This window comes from Poecilia reticulata, chromosome 6 (genome assembly GCF_904066995.2).
Source record: "Poecilia reticulata chromosome 6, P_reticulata-male-v2, whole genome shotgun sequence".
Lineage (NCBI taxonomy): Eukaryota > Metazoa > Chordata > Actinopteri > Cyprinodontiformes > Poeciliidae > Poecilia > Poecilia reticulata.
The window spans coordinates 12900693-12922123 of NC_088835.1; the positions used below are offsets into that span (position 1 = coordinate 12900693).

Consider the following 21431-nt stretch of genomic DNA (forward strand, 5'->3'; position numbering starts at 1 on the left):
AACGTATATTCTGGATTTCACATCTGATGGGAGGAGGGGGAGTTACACACTGGACATGTGGAAATAGTTTTGTCTGAACTGAGTTCTTTGATTATTTTTATTGTTTTAAATTGGTGTAGAAAAATACAAATCTCTTTCTTTTAAAGCTGTTTTGTAAATTTATAACTAGCTATACATTTCTGCTTACATAAATGACCTCCAATACCTTTTCTCCATTTTGTCTCTTATATTTAAGAAAATGCCTCTTCATGCTGTTTCTTTACTGTGGATTTGTGGTGAATGTCTTAAAAGTCTTGTTCGTGTCACAAAGTAACAGAATCACAATAAAGTCAATAAAAACGTCAAAAATATTTGTAGGATTATCATTTGGAAGCCACTTCAGAGGTAACATTGCACTTCCAAATTGTCCTTTTTAGAAAGTTCCTAAAGATTAAACTCTTACACAGTAAAAAAGATACAACTGTGGTTAGACAAACATACGTCTCAAACTGAAAGAGTGTTTGCAGGCAGATCAAGAGTTATAACAAGATCTAGAACGTTGTTGTGAGTAGGTTGTGTCATATGCTGAGTAAAAGACAAACATCTGAAGAGGACAAAGAATCAGGCTGATTGTCAAGAAAAAATCCAAACAAGCCAAAGCAACAATTGCAGGAGAACCTTGTATGAACAAAGTATTTTATGGAACTAAATATTTTAGAGCATCACAACAGAAATCCAACAGGGAGATCTGACTCAGTCTTGTTGAGGACCCTGATTCATTGAGTAAGGACAATTTTAATGAAGAGAAAACAGCATAAACAGCAGCATGAACAGCACAGCAGCTGACATGGAGTAACTAAAGCCAGGAGTATTTAAACAGGGGAGTCTGATTTGTGGATGGTATGCAGGGGAGCAAATTAACAATGAGAAAAAAATGATCAAAAGACCAGGAAAGTGAAGCACTGAGGTAAAAGATTAACTAAAAACACAAAACACAGCAAAACCAAAAGATAAAGAAAGCAAAATCATCAAAAAATATTCTCAAAGTCCAGCAGATCACAACAAAACCAGAGAGTATTTGAACTGGGATGGCTGGTTAATGGCAGGTCTGAAATTGATTGACAGCGTAAAGGCCCTCCTCTTGGCTCTGATTGGTTGTTTCTGACCGGGAGCGTTGCATTTCTGCAGCTGTCTGTAAGAACACTGGGAGGAGAGAGAAGAGCAGGATGTTTCACAGAACATCTGTCTCATGGTATACTATGAAGATGCAGTGAAAATGTAAACAAATATGTAAAAAAAAAACCCAAATCTTTACAAGAATTAATGGCAGCATAAAAACATGTTGGACAGTTTTAGTAAAAAAACAAAACAAAACAAAATAAATCAAAACAAAACGTCTGATTTTGAACTTATTCTGAAATGTTTTAACAGTTTTGTAATGTAAATTTTGATGTTAACATAAACGTTTTATCTCTTGTTTTACGATGCAGGATCTTTGCTGAGGTTCTGGGGATTTTAGAGTGTCAATACACCTGAAAACGTTTTGTTCTCTCAGATCGAGATGATCGAGATCGAGAGATTCTGCACGAACGTACACCACATCTGTTTCCATATCGAGATAAAAATCAGTGAGGTTTCCCTTGCACTGCGCTTGCTGCAGCAAATGTATCCTGACATTTGACCTTGTCCCACTTAAACAGATAACATCAGAAAAGCCATGGTTTGTTCCGATAGCATCGCAAGGAACTGCTGAGTTTTGATGCAGCCTGCACGCCTTATCTTCACCAAAAATCACACCGGCTGCCCACTTTCAGAACAAGAGGTGGGTGAATCTAGGTCAAAGAAAAAATTATGTTTGACTTCTTTTGTTGAGTAATATTGTAAATGTTGAGTAAGACGAGAGCAGGTTGTAAAACCTGAAGTTTTATTTAGCTTCAACAAATCAGAAACATTCTTAATGAACGTAACACTGATAAAACGTAATCTGATTTCATGAACATAATCCATATCCCCACATCTTAAATTCATTTTTAGTTTATATAAACAGAAAGATACATGGAAAGACTGATGTATAAATGAAAGATTAGCTGGGGTCAAAGATTGTATCCACAGCATCGGTACTTTCCTACAGTCTTGGTTTTTAGATGTTATCAGAGCCGTAAAGCCGGAGTGAAGCAAACTACAACTTGTTACACAAGACAGAGAAACACCGTGACAACACCCACTCTCACCACATGTTGATTATTTGGTTGCAGAGATGATATGCTGTGTTATTTATAATCCAGCTTTGCTGCTTATTCTGTTGAATGTTAGTTTTTCATTTGACCACGTCATCAGGACATAATCGGGACATTTTTGAATAAAAATCGTCTAGAGGATTTAATTTTCAAATGAGGTGTGACTGACAAACACCAGGGTAACTTCTGGGGTTCCACAGGGTTCTACACTGAGACAGCGGCTGTTTATTCTTGAGATTCCACATATTCAAAGAAGGATACTTCATAAAATGAATAACATAATGGGCCACCCTGAGCATCTCTTTCATGAGACTGTAACAACTCGATAGATAATCTTCAATCAGAGGTGTCTTCAGAGCCGCTGCTATACTGACAGGTACAGGAGATTCTTTGTGCCCACAGCCATCAGCATCCACAAAAACCTCAGGTACATTGAGTTTAAACAAAATGCAATTTTCCCTTTGCTTAATAAAGTATTTCTGATCTGAAATGAATAGAAACAAACATGCATATATACTGTTGACACTATTATCTTCTTTACAACTAATCATTTTTACATTTAAAGGAATATTTTCTACCATCTATCTGTGTTTTCCACTTTTCTGAGATCAAGTAGCTGGATTTAAACTCCTGTCACCAGCAGGATTGTCCAGCTTCTTGCGGGGATCCGTGTTCACATGGATGTGTCGTCCCTCCAGCGCGTTCTGGGTCTGGTCAGTGGGATGTAACAGAAATCCCTCCAGGATCCAAGTGACCCGGAACCCTTTTAATCAGGTGTCAAACCAGCTCCTTTGAGCCTTTTCAGTGAGGAAGAGGTGGGCTTTAAGAGTCGTTAAATTGAGAGCTTCATTTCTTCACTCAGCTCCTTCTGCGTCAAAACAACACTGACTCTAATCTTTCCAATTCCATTTTCATCAATAATAAACTAGACACCCAGACTCTTCCACTTGAGGCACAGACAGTGTGGATCCATCAAACTTCAATTTCAAACCAAACAAATATTTAATATATAAGTATACTTTAAATTCAGTGACAACCAATTTATCTCAGTCATGTTCACGTCCAGTAAAAGTAACAGGAAACTTGTTGAGTCTAATTTCTTTCAATTAAAATGAATTTTAATATCAGAGTCTGCTGAAATCTGTGTCTCAGATTCTTCTTTTAAACCTCAAGCAAACAAAAGTAAATACACAATCAGTGAGCAAACTCTGTCTTTTTTTTCCAGGATAAAAAGAAACCCCATGGAAATTAAAAACCTCTTTTTCAAGGGAGTCCTCGCCAAAAGGCAGCAGCAAATAAAACACAGAAACATAAACATAAAAAAAGGAAAATATCAAGCAAATGGTTTCTGCTGAAAACTGCTTCATACCTGGTGTCAATAAAGCGTCACATTCAGCTCAATTAAGGCCAGCAGACGTCTAACGAGGTCCACTTGGCATTAATTAGACATGAAACAGCAATAAATAAATATTATGGGACACTTTTCACGCTGTTCACACACAATTAATGTCCAAATTGGCTTCTAGGATAAAAACTTCTTTCCAAAATGAACAAGGCAGCACAAATGTGGTTGGCTTAACCTGAATGGATAACAAAAAGAACAATGTTGTTTAAATAGACAAGCTCAAGATCACATCAACAGTCAAGCATGGTGTTGAAGGGGTGATGATGTGGGGTTTTATTCGACCTCCTTGAAGTCATTGAACATGATCTCCACGTGATAAGCCTCCCAGAGTCAAATGTACAACTATTTGTCATCTGAAAAGGATCATCAATAGAAACAAAACCAGACAGCAGCAAACATGAAAAAAAGACCAGTTAAGGTATTGGAGTGGCCCTGTCAAAGTCCCAACCTAATCGAAAACCAGAGGTGGAGAGAATGTTTGTAAATCTCAGTACAACAAATTGTTTAATCTCTTAGTTAAAAGCTGTTAAATTGTAGGGTGAACTGACGGCCTTGAAAACCTTTCGCTGGAAACGGACTCCGTTGTTCTTTACTCTAGTGTGCACAAAGGATTTGCACGGTGGAAACAATCAGGAAAAAAACATTATGTAACTACACAGCAGATGGAGATGCTGCGTACGTCGGGTACTCAGGAAAAGGGTCACCACCAAATCCCCCAACTTCCTTTGGCCTGATTTCGAAGCAAAGTTCATCGACGGCTGGTGAATTCCAAAAAAGTTCCCTTCAGCTCATGAATATGCAGATCTGAGCGCAATCAGGCTAATATAGGTCGAGGTTTCGAGGATGGATCATTTCAAACGTGCCGCCACCTTTGAAGAGAAGTAAACATGAAGACTCTCCTCACCGTGGGACTGCTGCTGCTGTTCGCCGTCTACTGCTGCAACGCGATGCGTAAGTCTGGCTCCTCTCTGCACCCCAACACACACAACAACCAGCAAACACTCACGGGTTTCTGATGTTTTAGCATTTTTATTGGTTCAAAAATAATTTTAGTGTGAAATTTTGTCTACAAGAGTGTAGACAAAATGCACATTTCAAAGGATGGTTTAATTTAAGGAGAAATACTATACAAACCAATCTGGTCATATGTGAAAATGTAATTGTCAATTATCTGTGTCACTACTAATAAGTCTTTTGTAGATTTTTTAGTAAGCTTATGCTGCAGAGATACTGTGACGCAATCTCACATGCAGATTTGTTTTAAAATCAGCCACAGTGAATCATTTTTGAGTGCCATCAACCTATATTATAATTCCTGACTTTGACTAGGCCACTCCAAAATCTTCATTTTGAGTCATTGATAGCTTGGTCTCTCTGGATCATTCTTCTGAGTAATCCCAGTGCTTGAGGTTGATCTCACAAAGTGACACGTCAGACATTCTCCTTAAAGATTTTCAGGTTTTTTTTCAGTTTCTGCTTATTTATTTATTGTTTATTGCACCGCTCTCTGAGACTCTAAGTAGAACGGGTCACATCAGAGAAAGAGAATACTTTAAGAAGTTGTTTTGGAGAGGAGGAAGTATATACAGAAGCGAAGAAATGAATTGATTGCACAGCTGAAAATGATCTCAAACGCTTTAAAATGGAAAAATAAAAGCACAAACAAAACAAACAATGGTGCTGAAGCAACTAGATGAAGCCAAGAAATTGATAAGAAACATCAAATGTAAGTTTTACTGTTGGAAAAAGATTGCATGGCCTGGAGAACACATGAGGCAAAATAAAAATTTTCAAGTGATTAAAGCAAAATTCTTTGTTTTGGGCCAAGCGATACAACACTGTATTCCAGTGGAATCACACTACAAAGCATGGTGGCTGTTGAATCACGGTATGGGGACGGCTCTCTTATTATATCCTGTTTTTATACTTTCTACATACCAGGGATCGTTGGTTGCACATTAAATCGGCCAGTTGATAAATCGGTCATTTTCCTTAATTTTGTGAGATCAGCGATTGATAGGTCGATATTTACACGTGAAGCCGATCTTATCTAATCTTATCTATCGGCAGCGGCGCAACTACACATTATTCAGGTGGATCCGAAAACATAAATCGCACCCCCCCTCTACCCCCCAGGGAAGGTACGTCAGGGTGAAGGAATGTAGAAAACAAACGCTCTCTCTACCCCCTCCCCACCCCCCCCCCACCTTTTGCGCCACTGTCTACAGGTTTAGCTCACACACCAATCCACCAGGTCAAGTTGCCAACTCAGCGACTTTCTTGCTATATTTGTAATGCACGCTATAATACATTTCCGACAATATCGGAATCGGCAGGTCAGCTTTTTTATAGATCTGTAATTGGAAACTGCAATCAGCACAACCCTATTTTGCATTTGTCAAAATGTCTGAAGATGTAGTTTTCCCTCCTATTTTGAATAAGAAATGCTCTTAAAATAATTGAATTACTCCAAGCAAAGCAGCATCAAATACAATACAATACAAAATCAAACATGCAGAGCTAAAACCAGGAAGTATCGTTGGGGACACAGAAAACTTTCCAAACGTCCACGGTTGTAATGACTGTTCAGAGGAAGATCCTGACGCAAAAACGTTCTCGCATGTGGTGGTCATACAACTAATTTCACAGGAGACCGACATCTTCCAACATTTTCAAAACTTTCTCTTTTATAATCTAGAAAAGTCACAAATGGCATGTAGGAAGATGCAGTTTTCAAAAAAAATAATAATTTAGATTAAAAATGACAACCTGGGAACGATCTCCGCTTCCAGTCCACTGGGTCATAAGTTGGTTTTAAGTTTTAGTCAGTAAATGTTTGCATCTGACTTGAGGAAACGTTTTACTCATGAAAAAAAATGCAGTTACAGCAGGTCATGATTTATTTATCCTTGTAAACTCATTCTTAAATTCTCTTTCCAGCTCAGGGACCAAACGCCTTGAAGCCCGGGAAGTGCTGCTTCAACTTCTTCACAGGCAGGATTCCCGTCGGCGAGATTCGGTCCATCGCCAAAACTCACGAGAGCTGCACCAAACGAGGATTTGTGTAAGTTTTTGTCTCGCTGATAATCCAGGTTCATGCAAAGAGCTTTTGAGTTAAAGCAGATTTATCCTTCTACAGGATCAACACCCCTCGAGGAGACTACTGTGTGAACATGAACCAGAAATGGGCCATCAAAGCATTCCTGAATACCCCGAAAGAAGTCGCTGCGTTCACTTCGCTTCCGGTCAAAACAGCATGAATGACGTCACTCAGCAGTGTCACAGCGGGGCTCAAAACGTTCTGTTCATCACCGAGGAACAGAACGTTCCTCAAAACAGTTGACAGATTTTGACTGTAATCTTACGTATAACCTAAATATGTATTATTTTACTTTGTATGCAGCTTACACATAAATATATATTAACAGTGCTACTTCTGATACTTTACTATTAAAGTTCTATTTCACAAGAATGAGACTTGGTTCATTAATAAATTGCAGAACAGCGAAATGTTATGAATTTAGTGAGTAAGCAAGTAAACTTTATTTATATAGCATCTTTTATGGGTCAGAAACCACAAAGTGCTTTACAAAATATATTGAATAAAAAAAAAAATCAGTTTCAAAATAAATGGCAAACTACAAAATTTTCAATTTTGCATTATTGCATGAAGCTCTGTAATAATCTTGATTTGGTAGATATGTAATGACTTTAGAAAGTGGATTTAAAAATACTATGTGCAAACAAAAATTATTAAATGTATGTTTTCCTCCTATTCACTTTATACAGCAAATTACTGAAATACAATTTGATATTCTTTTCTACAGATATGCACATGTGGACAAGTGGCTTGGGAAAATTCAAAACTAAATGTTTATACGATAATCTTAATCTTTTCCAGGAAAAAAAACCCCTCAGAAATTGCAATAGAAAGTTGGAAATGCTTAAAATTCAAGTGTTTATAGAGAAAAACCCAGAAGCAGATGTTGTTAAAGCATAACTTTAATATTAACCATGTACAGTTAAGAGACAGAACACATGATAAAGAGAAGAAACGGTATTTATATATAAAAAGAAAATATTACAAATAAAAAATACAGCTAAACTGATGCGTTCGGGTCAGTTGTTGAAATTCCTTACGATTTCAGATTTGATGCAAAATAATGAAAAAGGTCTTGAAGGGGACAGATGGATGTGTTTACAGATGGTTTAAGATGCAATGCAAAACAGAGGAGGAGAAACAAACGGAGCAGCCTCATGTGAAGACAGATGCATGTAGTTAACGCTTTATGTGCTGCAGGTTTGTCCCTTTATTGATCGACTCAACACAAAATCAAAGACTTTATATTCAGCTGTACATAATTTTTTTTTTATATGAAAATAAAACATTACAACTCTGAGGAAAAACTGGAGATTTTAATCATATGAACTTTATCAACTCAAAAAAGGCGTTTTTTATTTGGAAAAAATGTTTTTTTTTTTTTTTTTTAACACTTTGGTTCATTGGGCAAGTTTTCTTTAAATGGTCATAATTTTGTAATTTGGCCAAAATGTGGAGATGAAGATTCAGGTCTATGACAACAACCGTCACACACGCACGCACACACCACGATATTAAAAACATTTCTATTTACGGCGACGTGGAGAGATTTCACACCAATTTGGCTTTTGCATAACGTCTTAAACAGATGGAAGTAAAAATATATGCGAGCAGAAGAACGTGCCCGTCTTTGTTTTGTTTCATTTGAACAAAAATCTCTACATTATCGAGTATTTGATAAAGTAACACAGACCTGCCACCGCACAGTGAATCATGTCGAAACACCCCGACCTGCCAGAAGCCACAACTTCACACCTGATTATTTATAGAAACCGGTTTTAATTTGAGATGTGTGGAGGAAAAAAAACGTAGCAAAAATTAATCATTCTGTTTTATTATGGAAAAAAAATGTACACAAGTATGCAATCCTTAAATTTATGGATTTAAAAATGTGAAATTCATCATATAAAAAGAAAAAAAAACATTTTGATTTAAACTGGTTAACTGGACAAAAAAAAAGCTAAATACAAGAGCATTATATTTCATTTAAATGTGATCTTTGCGTTTGTTAACAGAAGACATTTTTAACAAGAAAAAAAAAAAAGGTTATTTTGGGGGGGAATCTTTTGTCAACATACGTTTTAAAACTCAGATACCGTTATAGAATCATATTTTCCTAGTTTTAGCTACTCTTTTCTTCGAAAGAAGTAAAATCCTGAGGCAGATGGAGATGTTGTAGCAGACATGAGCTGAAGGTTAAACATCTTGGCTAACTAGTCTGTCTGCAGCTGGAGGAAGCAGGTCCTGATGGAGCATTTCTCTGAGCCACATCTACCTGACCTCGCTGCAAATCGCTCAGCGAGTTCTTAAGATGTCAAATTCACAACAGTTAAAGGAAACCGTTCGCTCATCTGCAGACCTGTGAACAACTACACATTTACAAATGGCTATGCACGGTCCCTGCCACGCGTCAACTCCGAGGAAGTCCCCTCTTTGTCAAGAAATATGGGAAAATAGAAAAGCGCAAACATGCATTCCTCATGAGAACCAGAAGCGCTGCAGAGGCGAGTCTCTGCTTGTGTGTCGTGTGATATGAGGAGGTTGAAGCTGATTTCTGACTGAGTGTGCGGTCTCAGGCCCACATGACACGAAGACTTCAGAGGAGATGGAGAGGAAGAAGAGCTTGAAACCAAACCGGGAGGCCGACTCGGGCTTTAAAAGATTTTTCCTTTCTTCTTGTTCTTCTCCATTGTCCTGAGAGGGAAATAAGCAAATTATGTTACAAACAGAAAAAAAAAATTTCTACCTAGAGATGTGAATATTTTAAATAACAAAAGACATTTAAAAAGCACAATTTGTTAAGAATTACTTTAAAAATTTGTGTAGAATATTCCTTTTAATGCCTGTAAGCAGTATTTGTAAATAAGGACGACAATAAAATCCATGTTCAAATAAACTCTGATGTTTTATCAAACTGTGTTTACCTTTCACATGTGATTTTACTCCATTTACAATGAAAAGTATGACTAAATAACGTTTGGATAAATGTGGGTCAGATTCTTAAAAAGGTCACCAGGGGGTCACTTGTTTGTCTTAAGCAGAGGATCATAAAGTCACTTCAAACATCACAGCATTTACAACGTTTTAGAAGAACAGAAGGTGAAAACATGACGTTGAGGTGTTACTGACTTGGAGGCGTCCAGTTTCTGCTGCTCCAGGATTCTTTGCTGAGCTTCCCAGTTGGCCTTCTCGTCCTCAAACACTCGCCTCTTCTCCTCCAGCTCTTTGTACTGCGCCTCCAGGTTCCTCTTCATCTGCTCGTGGCGCCTCTCCAGCTTTGGATTAAAAACAGCAGTGTCACTCTGACGCCCTAAATTAAGCCCAACTCTAGATGCCGCCACTGAACGGCTGGAAATGGGAGCTAATGAGAATTAGCAAGAATGGTGCAGTTTTCAGTAAACGGTTTCATTGTTACCCTCATTTCCATGCCTCTTTTTAATTTGTTTAATAATGAAATATAATGTTTATCAATTAAAATAAGTTCCTGCTGATTTGAAACTTCTGTTTCTTCAGTGTGAGCAGCACACCAACCTCAGCCTCTGAATCCTTCAGCTTCTGCTTCTTCTCCTTAACCTTCATTTCAAAGACCTGCTCCATCTCTGCCTCCATCTTCTTCATCTTCATCACGTGCTCCCTGCGCTCCTCCTCCATCTGAGCCAGAGGACTTCTGTGGGTCATGGAAATAAAGATTAAGGTAGTCGCAGAGCTGCACCCTGGAAACCGATCTGGAGCTCTGAGTAACTCCTGATGTGCGCAACTTCATAAATCACAAAACAAGCAGAATTTCAGTGTTTTCATATCTGCACAGATATTTAGTCATTTCTCTTTTCCTGTGTAATTTTGAACACTAAGGTCTTACTTTGTGAGTTGTCCCTTGGCCTTTGAGGTGTCCACACCGTTGCAGGTGACGGCGGCCAGTTTCTTACTGCGATAGTTCTCGTAGTGGACGTTGTTGGTGACGTCCTTCAGGTCCTGCATGTGGGTCCTTTGGAAGGACAGAAAGACAACAGACAGACATGAATGTCTCCCAAATACACCAGAATATTTAAGGATTTCTCAAACATGCATGAAAGAATCAAAGCACGTGGGAATAACGTTATAAACTGATGAAAAGTAAAAAAAAAAAATATATATTAAAAAAAAGTAAATTTTACATGATACCCTCCCCTGATTCCTCTACAAGGAGTTAGATATTAGATATTAAAAATAAAACAAAGAAAAAACAAAAACGTATGATTACAATCTAAAACAAAACCTCCATTGTGGACATGATTAAAGATTATTTTTTAAATGTAATTGTAATTTAAAAAAGTAGTGCAAAATTAGCATTTTAATAATGAAAAGTTTCGTTTTTACGACATTTCCTTTGATATCTTCATTGTTTTTAATGTGATTTATATCTTTCCCCCTCATTCTTAAATGTCCCATTTGAAATTTGCCAAGAAAAAAACTTTCCTTTAAGGATGACTGTGAAAATAAATGCATTTTCCATCAACACCTAAATGTAATGAAATAGATAATTTATCACAATTTATATTTTTTTTGGTCACTTATATAAAACAAACTCGTTATAGGGCTAAACGCCACTAATTTAAAATAAATAATGCACAAATTTCTGACACAACTAATTGTTCTACTTAGTTTAATAAATGTATGAAAACTCCCACATTTTCTTTTCTGTAAATGCCTCAGCAAACAGGCGTTTGATCTGATTTGCGTTTTGGAAAAATGTGTTTAATCTCAATTTCCACTTTTTCTACCAGACTCATCATTCTATTAATGAAGCTGCAGCACTTTCTTTTATCCATCTCTTGGACTAAAACAAAGCGATTACATTCAGAGCCAGCAGGACGAATTTAAAGTGCTGAAGTAAAGCTGCGTTTCTCACCGGATCAGCATGTTGCGCAGCACCGTGAAGTCGCAGTGCTCTCCATTCTCCACTGAAACAAAGCGACAAAGAGGAAAACGCGGCAGCAGTGAGAGACACAAACATATTAACATTGATGCCTCCCATCAAATCCATCTTCAGTTCGTCTCAGAGGAAACTGAGGCAGAAACTTGAATATCTAGCAGCTTCTGCAGTGGATTTCCAGTTGTCTGGGATTTGTTTGCTCTCCAAACAGACCGAGACCAACACGATGTTCAGGATGTTATTTACAGAGTAGCTGGAGCATGGGTTGAGTAATGTTACAATAAAACAGAGATATTAAAATGGAAATAGTTATTTAACTAGAAGACAACATGTTCATTCATTCAGCAGTTCTAGAGGATGGGGTCTACATTCAACGAGGTCTGTTCAGGTGGCGCCTGTGTTTAAAGTGTGAGTGGCATCAGTTGTAGTAACACGTTTGCAGAAAACAAAGGGCAGAAGAATCACAGACCGTGATCAGATAGGATGGTTTCATCTAGTTTTTAAGTCATATTTTAAAGCATCAGCATACATGCTGCAGTTTCCTCCCCCAATCATGTCTGAAATAATTCCAGAGAAGAAAAAAAGTCTTACAGCAAATTTTATTGTTTGAATGGTTTCATTAAAATGAGCCTAGCTTCAGGGCTACTAAAGTTTCTAAATGAAAGTCTTCTCAGAGCAAAACACTCAAAGTCAACGAGCCTCTGAGGGAATCTGTATGTGCACTGCTGCCACCTACAGGACAACCTGAGGACAAACCTCTGCTTAATCATTAATGATAAATTGGTAAATCTGCTGGACTCCAGCCAAAACAGACCAAACAATGCTAAACCCAAACCTGCAGGAATCAGCAATTATATATGTATATATCTTAACTGATCCACTTCACATCTACATTACATTGTATTGGTTTATCAGATAAAATACCAGTACATTGTATTTAACTTTGTGATTATTTTATATATTTATATATATAAAAAAAGGTGAAAATGAAGTCTTTCGGGAACTACATGTAAAAAAAACCCCAAACGTCAAGACCAACACTGGAACCAGTTTGAACTAATCTGGCATTTGATACAAAAATGTAACTTTCGCATGTTTTCAGTTTTGTTTATGCAGGAAAAGAAGCGCGTCCCATCCGATCACAGTTCTTTACTGGACTCACAGACGCAACACAGACAGAGGTGTTGTGGGTCATACAACAGCAAACACAGCTGCTCACACGTCACGGTTCGGTTAGATACTGAGACAAAGACGACAGGGTTATGAGGTCAGACGGGATTCTGGAAAAGGACTGCAGATGGACTACTGGCTCAGGTTGAACACGGTGGATCTCCAAGCCTCCTCTTCATTCAGAATGTTGCTCCTTCTAGTTTAGCCTCCAACCAACTCAGCAGCACATCATCACCAGTGGGGGGAGGAAGAAGGAGGACACCTTACCATTGATGAAACTTAAGCTGACGTTGCCCTTGGCCTTCCAAACCAGCCATTGACCTCCTGTCTCTTCTAGAGGAGGGAGCTCTGACGAAGGGGAGGGGTATGGTTTTTGAGTTACTGTGTGCGCCCAGCGAGGGGCTAAATCTGGGTCTGGAGCTGCTGGGATTGATGCGGCTCACACGTGGCCCAGAACTGGCCAGCATTTGGCCCAGATTCAGCCCGGCTCAAACACCAAAACCTGCATGTGACCAAACTGACTGGCTAAGGAGCACAGGTGTCTGTAGGAGGTGGGAGGAGGGGTGTGGTGGTTGGACGGGGGTGTTTTAGGAGGTTTTGTGCATGACCAGCAGGGGGTGCAAGCCTCAGTAAGGGACCAGGAAGAGGAGCTATGTGGGGTTGAAGGTCAAAGAGAAAAAAAAAAAGCTTCAGCTATGAAAATAAAGATTTTATTTATTAATAAATGACAGAAAACACCTGATTGCTGCTGCTGCTTGGTTGTGTCATATAATTTTACTAAAATTAACCAATCAGAATACAGTTCCAAATGAATCAGGTATTTTCAGTGCTTTTATATACTAGACTGGGTTCACTTAGGCTATGATGATGAACTGCATTAGTTAAATGAAAAAAAGAGGACAGCCTTTTATTTAATACATGCAGAACTACATTTGAGCAGGACGTCTTTCCACGAAGTTAAAGCTCCAACATTCAAACTCTGCGAATGCTAATGAGTGAACATTTATGACAAGCCACGCGTTACCTCGTTTCCCTAAACGAGCCGCTACATGGCCTGCTAGTACACCAACATACCCTCAGTTATTCATGAAACTACAAGCAATGTGTTAGCGCATGTTGGATTCCAGTCCTTGATCCAAAGACACAGCAGGGCCTTCTCACCATCCTCCCTCCGCACCATTCAGCTCAGCCTGCCGCGTCACAAGCTGAGCTGCAGGGTGAGTCGGGGCTCACGATTAAGAGCGATGGCGACATGTTTAAACGCCCTGGGAGCAAAGAAGGAAACCGCAACGTTAGGGTGACGTTTCTGTTACAGATGGGGATTCAGCACCAAACAGCCTCTGGTTCTCTCCATGATAATTTACAGCATCAGACCTGGGAATAAACCTCATCTCCGGGCAGGGCTAAGACTTTTACTGCTTAAAAAATATATCTTTCAGCTCTTTTTCAAGCAGTTTGCACACTGTGTTAGCAAGCAGCATCATGAAAAACACCTTGCAGGATCTTGTAATACGTCAAGAAGGTGGAGGCAAGTTGCTGGGAGAACTAAGACCAATACACTAGCTCATTCAGACCGATCTGAAAGGCGAATGTATACTAGATCCATCTGGATAAGCTTATGTCAGAGATTACGCATAATTAATTTACTGAAGTGCGAAGGAGACTTTTAGTCTATAACCCAAGTCTGATTCGAGCATTGGTTGGACCATCAGCCTAATGATGTGACAGCAAAGCAAATGAAAAGTGGAGGGAAAAGGAGGGAAGGGCAGATTCTGACAGGAGGGAGGTGGGAGTTTACATCGAGGCAAGAGGCGTGGGGGTAAAAAGTGAGGATGAAATAAAGTGAAAGATGGTTTTGTTTACCAAAAATGCCCTCTGTCAGTCATGGAATAGAGTAGACAAAGAACAAAAAAAAGGAAAAAAAAGAGAGAAAAGAAAGAATGAAACAGTGAAAGACTGATACATGGTCAACCACAAAGTAACAAAAAAGGTATTTCACTTTATTTTCTTGAGAATAAACACAGAGTATCGACTTCCTGGAACATCAACGACAGAAAGGAAAAGAGGAACAGTTCATAGCGGCTGATAGTGAGGATGTGTGATGTACCAGAGGACTCTGGGTCTTTTCTCCTTTTCCAGAATCCCTATCAGGATCAACTCTACCAAACAAGTGTGAACAAGGGCGCAGAAGGGAAGTGAGGTGGGAAATAACTAACCGGATAACCTCTCACTTGTCAAAATTCAACACTTTAAACATCAAATCTGTGTTTAAGTCGATAGCTCAGGCTAAAAACGATTCATAAACACAGCAATGGTTAAACAGGAAATCAAAGAGTGATGTAGGCGAGTTCAGTCCAGGGAGTTTTGGTTTGATTTACGATTAACACATTTTTTTCTGACTTGGTAAATGGATTTCTTCTTCTTTGTAATGAAGTTTGATTGGACAAAAAGAGTCACAGAGCCTATGGTTCCCCTCTGGGGATTTAGCTTTTTGTCAATTCCAATTAGACTGAATGGCTTAAAAACAAATCAGGTATTTACATCACAAAGTTATACAACTATACTAAACTTACTCTGACAGTAAGTTTAATACTGTAGGTAGTTTAAAAAAATAGGTTTAAACTGTCCTATTATTATGCTGAATATGGACTCTATATGTACTTGTAAACAATCCCTTAAACAATCATAGCAGCTCTAAATAAGGTTTGGCTAATCAACATTTTGACAAGTTAATGCATTACCCGGTAATAAACACACAGAGTGGACACAAAGGGACACTGTGGAGAACATGCATCGTGTGCCATTCTTTCTGGAAAAATCATGCCTCATCCATCCAAGCAGGAAGTACAGCCTGTGGGATACTTCCCAAACACTTTAAACAGCGACATGTTTGAGCCTCTTTCTGGCACGACTCCCTGGCTGACAGAGTGCAGTGAGAGTTCACACAGAACCAAATTAGAAACCTTACAGAAACTTAAAACACTACGTGGGTTTCTCATCCTTTCGGTTTAGCCAAACACCGCTTCTAGTCGCGTTCACAAACTCGGAGCCTTTTTGCTCTCTTCCAGACCTGGCCCTGAGTGAACCTACCTTCTGCCACGCCCCATGGGTACTGGCGACCTCTGACCTTCTTGCCGTTCACCTCTACAACCACATTGCTGCCAACCACAGCCAAAGGCATCTTTTCCTAAAAGGAGAGAACGAAAAACAGCGACATACAAAAAAACAAACAAGAAAAAGTTGATTTCAGAATTTACAATCTTGCAAGGTTACTTGGTTCCTTCAACTGGCCAAACTGGGAATGTCTTTGGGTTTGGACAAAGTGAAAGCTCATGAAACACATCTGAACATAATCTTTTCTGCATGATGATGACGGCAACACCAAGTGGAAAACACAGCCTGCTGTACGCCGGCCTGCATCCGGCGAAGGCTCCACATGTCCCACAATTTGACGTGCAGATGGGAGCGATTACAGCCTGTTGTGTTCTCTATTTAGTGATATTGTAAGTCAACTGGTCAAACAGGTGGGTGTTACTTCATTAATATTTCACTACTCTATGTTTCTAGTAATCATAATGCACATGATTAATGTAGTTTCATATTGAAATGATTTCGAGTGTTGTGCGTTTTTGCAAATGTGACCTGAAGATTCTGTTTTGCACTATAAAATAGTTATGTGGTATTTTATGTGATGGGAGCAGTAATGGTTCCATAAATCTAGAACATGTTCTGACCTTATATGACACTGGAACGAAATCAGGAAACTAAGAGGAGAGAAGGTGTTTGAATCTTTATATTGTGGAGACGTTTGGAAGTGTGTTTGATCTTTTTGAACTCTTAACATATTTTTGTCACCATGGTGCTACTAAATTTAAAAAGTTGTATCAGAAGTTGCAGTGATATGCAATAATGACCCTATAATAACAATTACCTTGATCTTTCGGATGAGCTTGTTGTCCTCGTCGTCCTCGGTGTCGGGGAACTCATAAATCTTTATTTTGTGCTCCTGAATCTCTTTCATGATCTGCAATCGAGTGAGCGACTCAGAATCAAAGATATGAAACCCAAAGACATGAAATACGGTACAAAGCTTAAATTGGTTAAGCATAAGCATAAGGCTCTACCTGTCCAACACCACCATCTAGCTGTGAATTGTAAAATTCAAAAGACTTCACCGATATGAAACTGTTCAAAGGCACTCCCCGTTTTCTAACGATATGACAAAAATACAAGGCTCAAGCCGTTTTGTAACAGCATAAATATCTTTTGGACTTAAATTGTGGTAAATGATGTTTAATACCAAGTAATATATCACAAACACAAACCTGCTTCTTAAACAGCTGACACTCCTCGGGGGTCAGTGTGTCTGCTTTCGCAATAAGAGGAATGACGTTGACTTTGTCGTGGAGCCTCTTCATGAATTCAATATCCAGAGGCTTTAAACTGAAGAAGTGAAGGAAAAAAAAAGTATTAAAGTCAAAAGGAGATAATTAACATACCGACCTTCATTCATTCAAATATGTCAGATTGTGTACGCAAGTTTATCTCCTTGTATTAAGTTATATTTACTAATTTTTGTTTATTAATTAACTTTGAAGATTTATAGGCAGAGCCGCAAAAGGCATTTCAACTGGTCAAATCTCTGCACAGTGAGAAAACATGGCGCCTATAATAATCTACTAAATATTCTATGACTCATGTGAGTGACTAATTATTAGCTCTCTGCACAGAACATTAAATATCCCAGGATGATGACAAGCACATGAACCAGACGAGGAGAAGCAGCATTCAGTTTCTATGCACCACAGATTTGGAACAAACTTCCAGAAAACTGTAAAACAGCTGAAACACTGGGTGCTTTTAAATCTCAACTTAAAACTCACCTGTTTAGAGTTGCTTATGGCTAAATTAGGATTAGAGTGCGGGTTTTGATGTCTTCCATCTTTTTATGTCTTTAATGTTTTTAATTTCTTCTTCTTTCTTTGACGTTTTAATGATGTAATGTTTTTTGTTTTTTTATTTTTTTTAATCTCTCTCTTTCTCACTGATTATTTCTGTTTTTATTTTAATTATGTAAAGCACTTTGAAATGCCTTGCTGCTGAAATGTGCTATACAAATAAAATTTGATTGATTGATTGATGAGGTTTAAGGAGGTTCTTTGAATGTAACCAAAGCAGTGAGGATTTTCTGGAACTATCCTGTTAATGTGTAATATTATTACTAATGTGTAGTAATTTGTAGTATTCTGTTAATTTAGTCTGTCAAGGCATGTCTTTGATCCACAAAATCTAGAACTGAATTCAAAAGGATTGCAAGATGGCGCTGAGTAGCGCAGGTGGAGGCCAGATGAGGGTTTTGGTGACATTGGGATGTTTCAGCGATCGCTCGAGGATGAGTGCTTAAGAGGAAACGGCTCTGCTTTGGATCAGAGCTGGAGGAACTGCGCTGCACATGCACAAGAAAGTGTGTGACATCATTTTTCATAATTATATATATATATATATATATATATATATATATATATATATATATATATATATATATAAAATGTCAACATAAAGCTTTATCTTTCTACAGTTTTTTTTTTGTCTAATTTGATTTGTTGCTCTGAACCAATGGAAACATACTTCTAATATGTGACTGGTAGATACTTCTCTTTGACAAGTGTGACAATAATAGAGTACTAAAATGTTTGTACAAAAAAGAAAATGCTTCTGCAGAAGCCCTTTAAAGGGTAGCTGGAGCAGAACGAGCTCCAAATGAGAATCAGCTCTGTAGTCTGTCTCTGGAGCTCGAGTCTGAAGATTCAGGCTCAATTAAATGCTGAGCTGCCACATTCATCAGTGAACTTTACTTGCGGTCAGCAGCAGCACTGTCAGGCAGTGTTACTTACAGTAAAAAATAAATCCACATTAATGAATCTAAACCTTCCTACTCATTGCGCCACTTTGCAAAGAAGTTGCAGTCTAGTGGGTCGCCAGCAGAGGGCAACAGAGAACAGAAAATTAGACCAAAACAAAAGGAGAGAACAAACAAGCCGTCTGTCCCCTGCAGGGTCTTCACTACTGAATGTCAAATAAGTCTTCTGCTTAGTTGTGTCGCCTGACACGATGAACTCGGAGAGCTGGGTGTAGGAAGGCAAATATGTGCTCCATTACAGTGAAAACAATTGTATATGATTAAACAGGCAGTAAACAGTGGAGTCGCAATTAAACAATGCCTGATTTGTGTGCGTATTCAACTATGGAAGCTTGTGCAAAAACAGCCGTAATAGACAAGATGTGTTCAGCAGACATAAAGGAGACGTAGATGAAGTTTGTGTCCTGCTGTTCCAAAAGCGATATGAGTGTAAGCAGCTCCAGATAAAACAGGAGTCAGGTTGACTGCGCTCAGACTTAAGGGAGACAAGATATAGAGTGTTCAAGAATTTCTGTGATTTAGAGCCCATAAATTAGCTGAAAAACACTGGCAGTGATTTAAGAAACCATCAATAAAACCCATTTCAGCCAGACAAAACTTCATCCGCTGATGGAACCTTTTCTGGAAATCTACCCGCTGGAAGACGGTCGAGCCTGGAAACGCGCCTGGAGCTTACCTCTAAAACAAGATTTATACGTTTTCAAATTTTACAGCTTTCTGTGAATTGAGGTGGGGGGGAGCGGCTCTGTAGTGTGTTTCAGCTGTTCGGCGGACAAGATTTAAAAGGGGAAAGGCGGCTGCTTTGAAACTGCACTTTCGTCGATGTCTCTGAAGTTACAGTCAGAGACATTTAGAGGGCATGTTGGAAAAAAATGAACCTGATTATTTACAATTTTGTCAGTCTGTACAACATATGAACATATATCTAGGACAGAAAGATAGCTTCTTGTGTGCGTTTCTACAGTTTTTAAAGTGCAGGAATTATTTTGCATGCACTCTCATAATCCCATTGTTAAAAGCTGCACAAACAGTAATTTAATTAAGCAGCAATGCATTGCCTATTTGCTCTGCATTATTGAGCAGCTGAGTTAATCTACATGTTGAAAAATTCTGTCAGTTTAACAGACAGGAACATGTATGATACACTGTGGCTGCTGCCATTCAAATATTTACATATTAATGCAAATTACACACCTGGCAGGAGATTTAACTCCACAGATTTATTCACACTCCAGGGATCATTCAAATCGCTCCTTAAAGCCAAAGTGGATAGATGGATTTAAAGTTGTACAAATCCACAGCTACGCACGCACGCACGCACGCACGCACGCACAGGTTTCAAGATGACAGAAGAAAGCGTTTGTCTGCCTTTGTGAGCAGATATGACTCTCCGTTCTAATTGGCTGATTCAGTGATGGTGAGCGACTCTTTTCTGAGCATGTGCAGAACTAGGTTATATAATAACCTTTGTGGGTCAAACCTTGGCTGACTGCCTCATCATCTGTAACACAGGGAGGTGCAAACATTCCCCAACATCCGTTCGTGCGACGGTGCCCAGACAAACACGGTGGCCATATTGAAATAATTTCCTCCAAATAAAAGTCTCAGATCAGCTCATATTTCATGCTGTACTCACCCGTGTCCAGAAGGCGCTATGAAATACAGGCAGCAGTGAACTCTGTTGTCAGGCATGGATCTACGGTTCACCCTCGACTCTGCGTTCAGGAAGTCCTCAAACTTGCTGTCGATATAATTTATGACGGGCTGCCAGCTGGCGAGATGGAGGAAGCGGATCAGAGAGGAAGACTGGAAAAGGTGAAAACGTGAGACTGTCGCCATTTCGTACCAATTGCTGTTGTCCACCGCATCTCCAAAACCCGGCGTGTCCACGATGGTTAGCGTCAGCTGGACGCCGCCTTCCTTGATCAAAACTTTAGACTGCTCTACCTAAAACACACAAACACACACTTGTGAATAAATGCGACTACACTGACAATAATCTGCAGACTTCCTACCCCCCTGTCTTGGGGGTACATACAATCACCAGCAAGGAAAATTGGTTTATTTGGTCAATGTACCAATGTTAGTGATGCAGTGCAGGATTGTGGGAAGTTTAATTGAAGCAGAGGTGAAGTCAGTGGTGTCGCCGTTTCTTTTTTAAGGTGCCGAAGGGTAAGTGAAATATATATTACATAACATTGGTTGATATATGTTATTGGCCAAAGCAATAATATTATATCAAAATCAGATATCAAAAATGGACAAAATTATCTTATTGGAGCATTCCCAATGAATACTGAACTGGGAGTAGGCAGTGGTCCAATATCCATAATTCAATGAAAAGGTGGAAGGAGAGACGAAAGGACGGATGAGGAAGAACACGGATGGAAGGTCGGCCAAAAAAAATGAGTCAAATGACGGATGGATGAAGAGATGGGAAGGAAACACCATTTAAACATGGACATAAAGTCTGGAAATGCAAATATTTTTTCATACTAATCCAGTCTTTGTAAACCCTTAAATCAAATTCTCTACTTTTCATAGGAACATTGATGGCATGCATATTTATTTGAAGGATGTGTATTCGGGAGTTAACAGTATTTTGAGGATTTGGAGTCAATCATCGAAGCCCTTTTGAGAGGTGAGAAATATCTGTTCTGTAAAACAAAATTAAAAGCTGCTTCCAATTCTCCGTTTATTCAAGGTGA

The 21431-nt window shown here is 38.8% G+C and overlaps 2 protein-coding genes across 5 annotated transcripts in view; one reads left to right on the forward strand and one right to left on the reverse strand.

Moving 5' to 3' along the window:
* Positions 1–4186: 4186 nt before the first annotated feature.
* On the forward strand, positions 4187–7093 carry ccl39.2 (chemokine (C-C motif) ligand 39, duplicate 2). Its single transcript, XM_081607954.1, has 3 exons — positions 4187–4572; positions 6562–6685; positions 6761–7093. The coding sequence occupies exons 1-3, from the start codon at positions 4509–4511 to the stop codon at positions 6879–6881; spliced, it is 309 nt and encodes a 102-aa protein (XP_081464080.1). The 5' UTR covers positions 4187–4508; the 3' UTR covers positions 6882–7093.
* A 512-nt stretch (positions 7094–7605) lies between these two features.
* LOC103466361 (septin-7-like) overlaps positions 7606–21431 on the reverse strand; it is a 38407-nt gene continuing 24581 nt past the window's right edge. For all 4 annotated transcript variants that reach the window (XM_081607951.1, XM_081607950.1, XM_081607952.1 and 1 more), the window contains exons 4-13: positions 20570–20670; positions 20360–20494; positions 17129–17246; positions 16735–16827; positions 15894–15990; positions 11610–11661; positions 10581–10706; positions 10253–10388; positions 9851–9996; positions 7606–9415 (exon numbers count right to left, since the gene is read on the reverse strand). In XM_081607951.1, coding sequence (XP_081464077.1) covers positions 9376–9415; positions 9851–9996; positions 10253–10388; positions 10581–10706; positions 11610–11661; positions 15894–15990; positions 16735–16827; positions 17129–17246; positions 20360–20494; positions 20570–20670 — 1044 coding nt within the window. In that variant the 3' untranslated portion in view covers positions 7606–9375. The remainder of the gene's footprint in view (positions 9416–9850; positions 9997–10252; positions 10389–10580; positions 10707–11609; positions 11662–15893; positions 15991–16734; positions 16828–17128; positions 17247–20359; positions 20495–20569; positions 20671–21431) is intronic.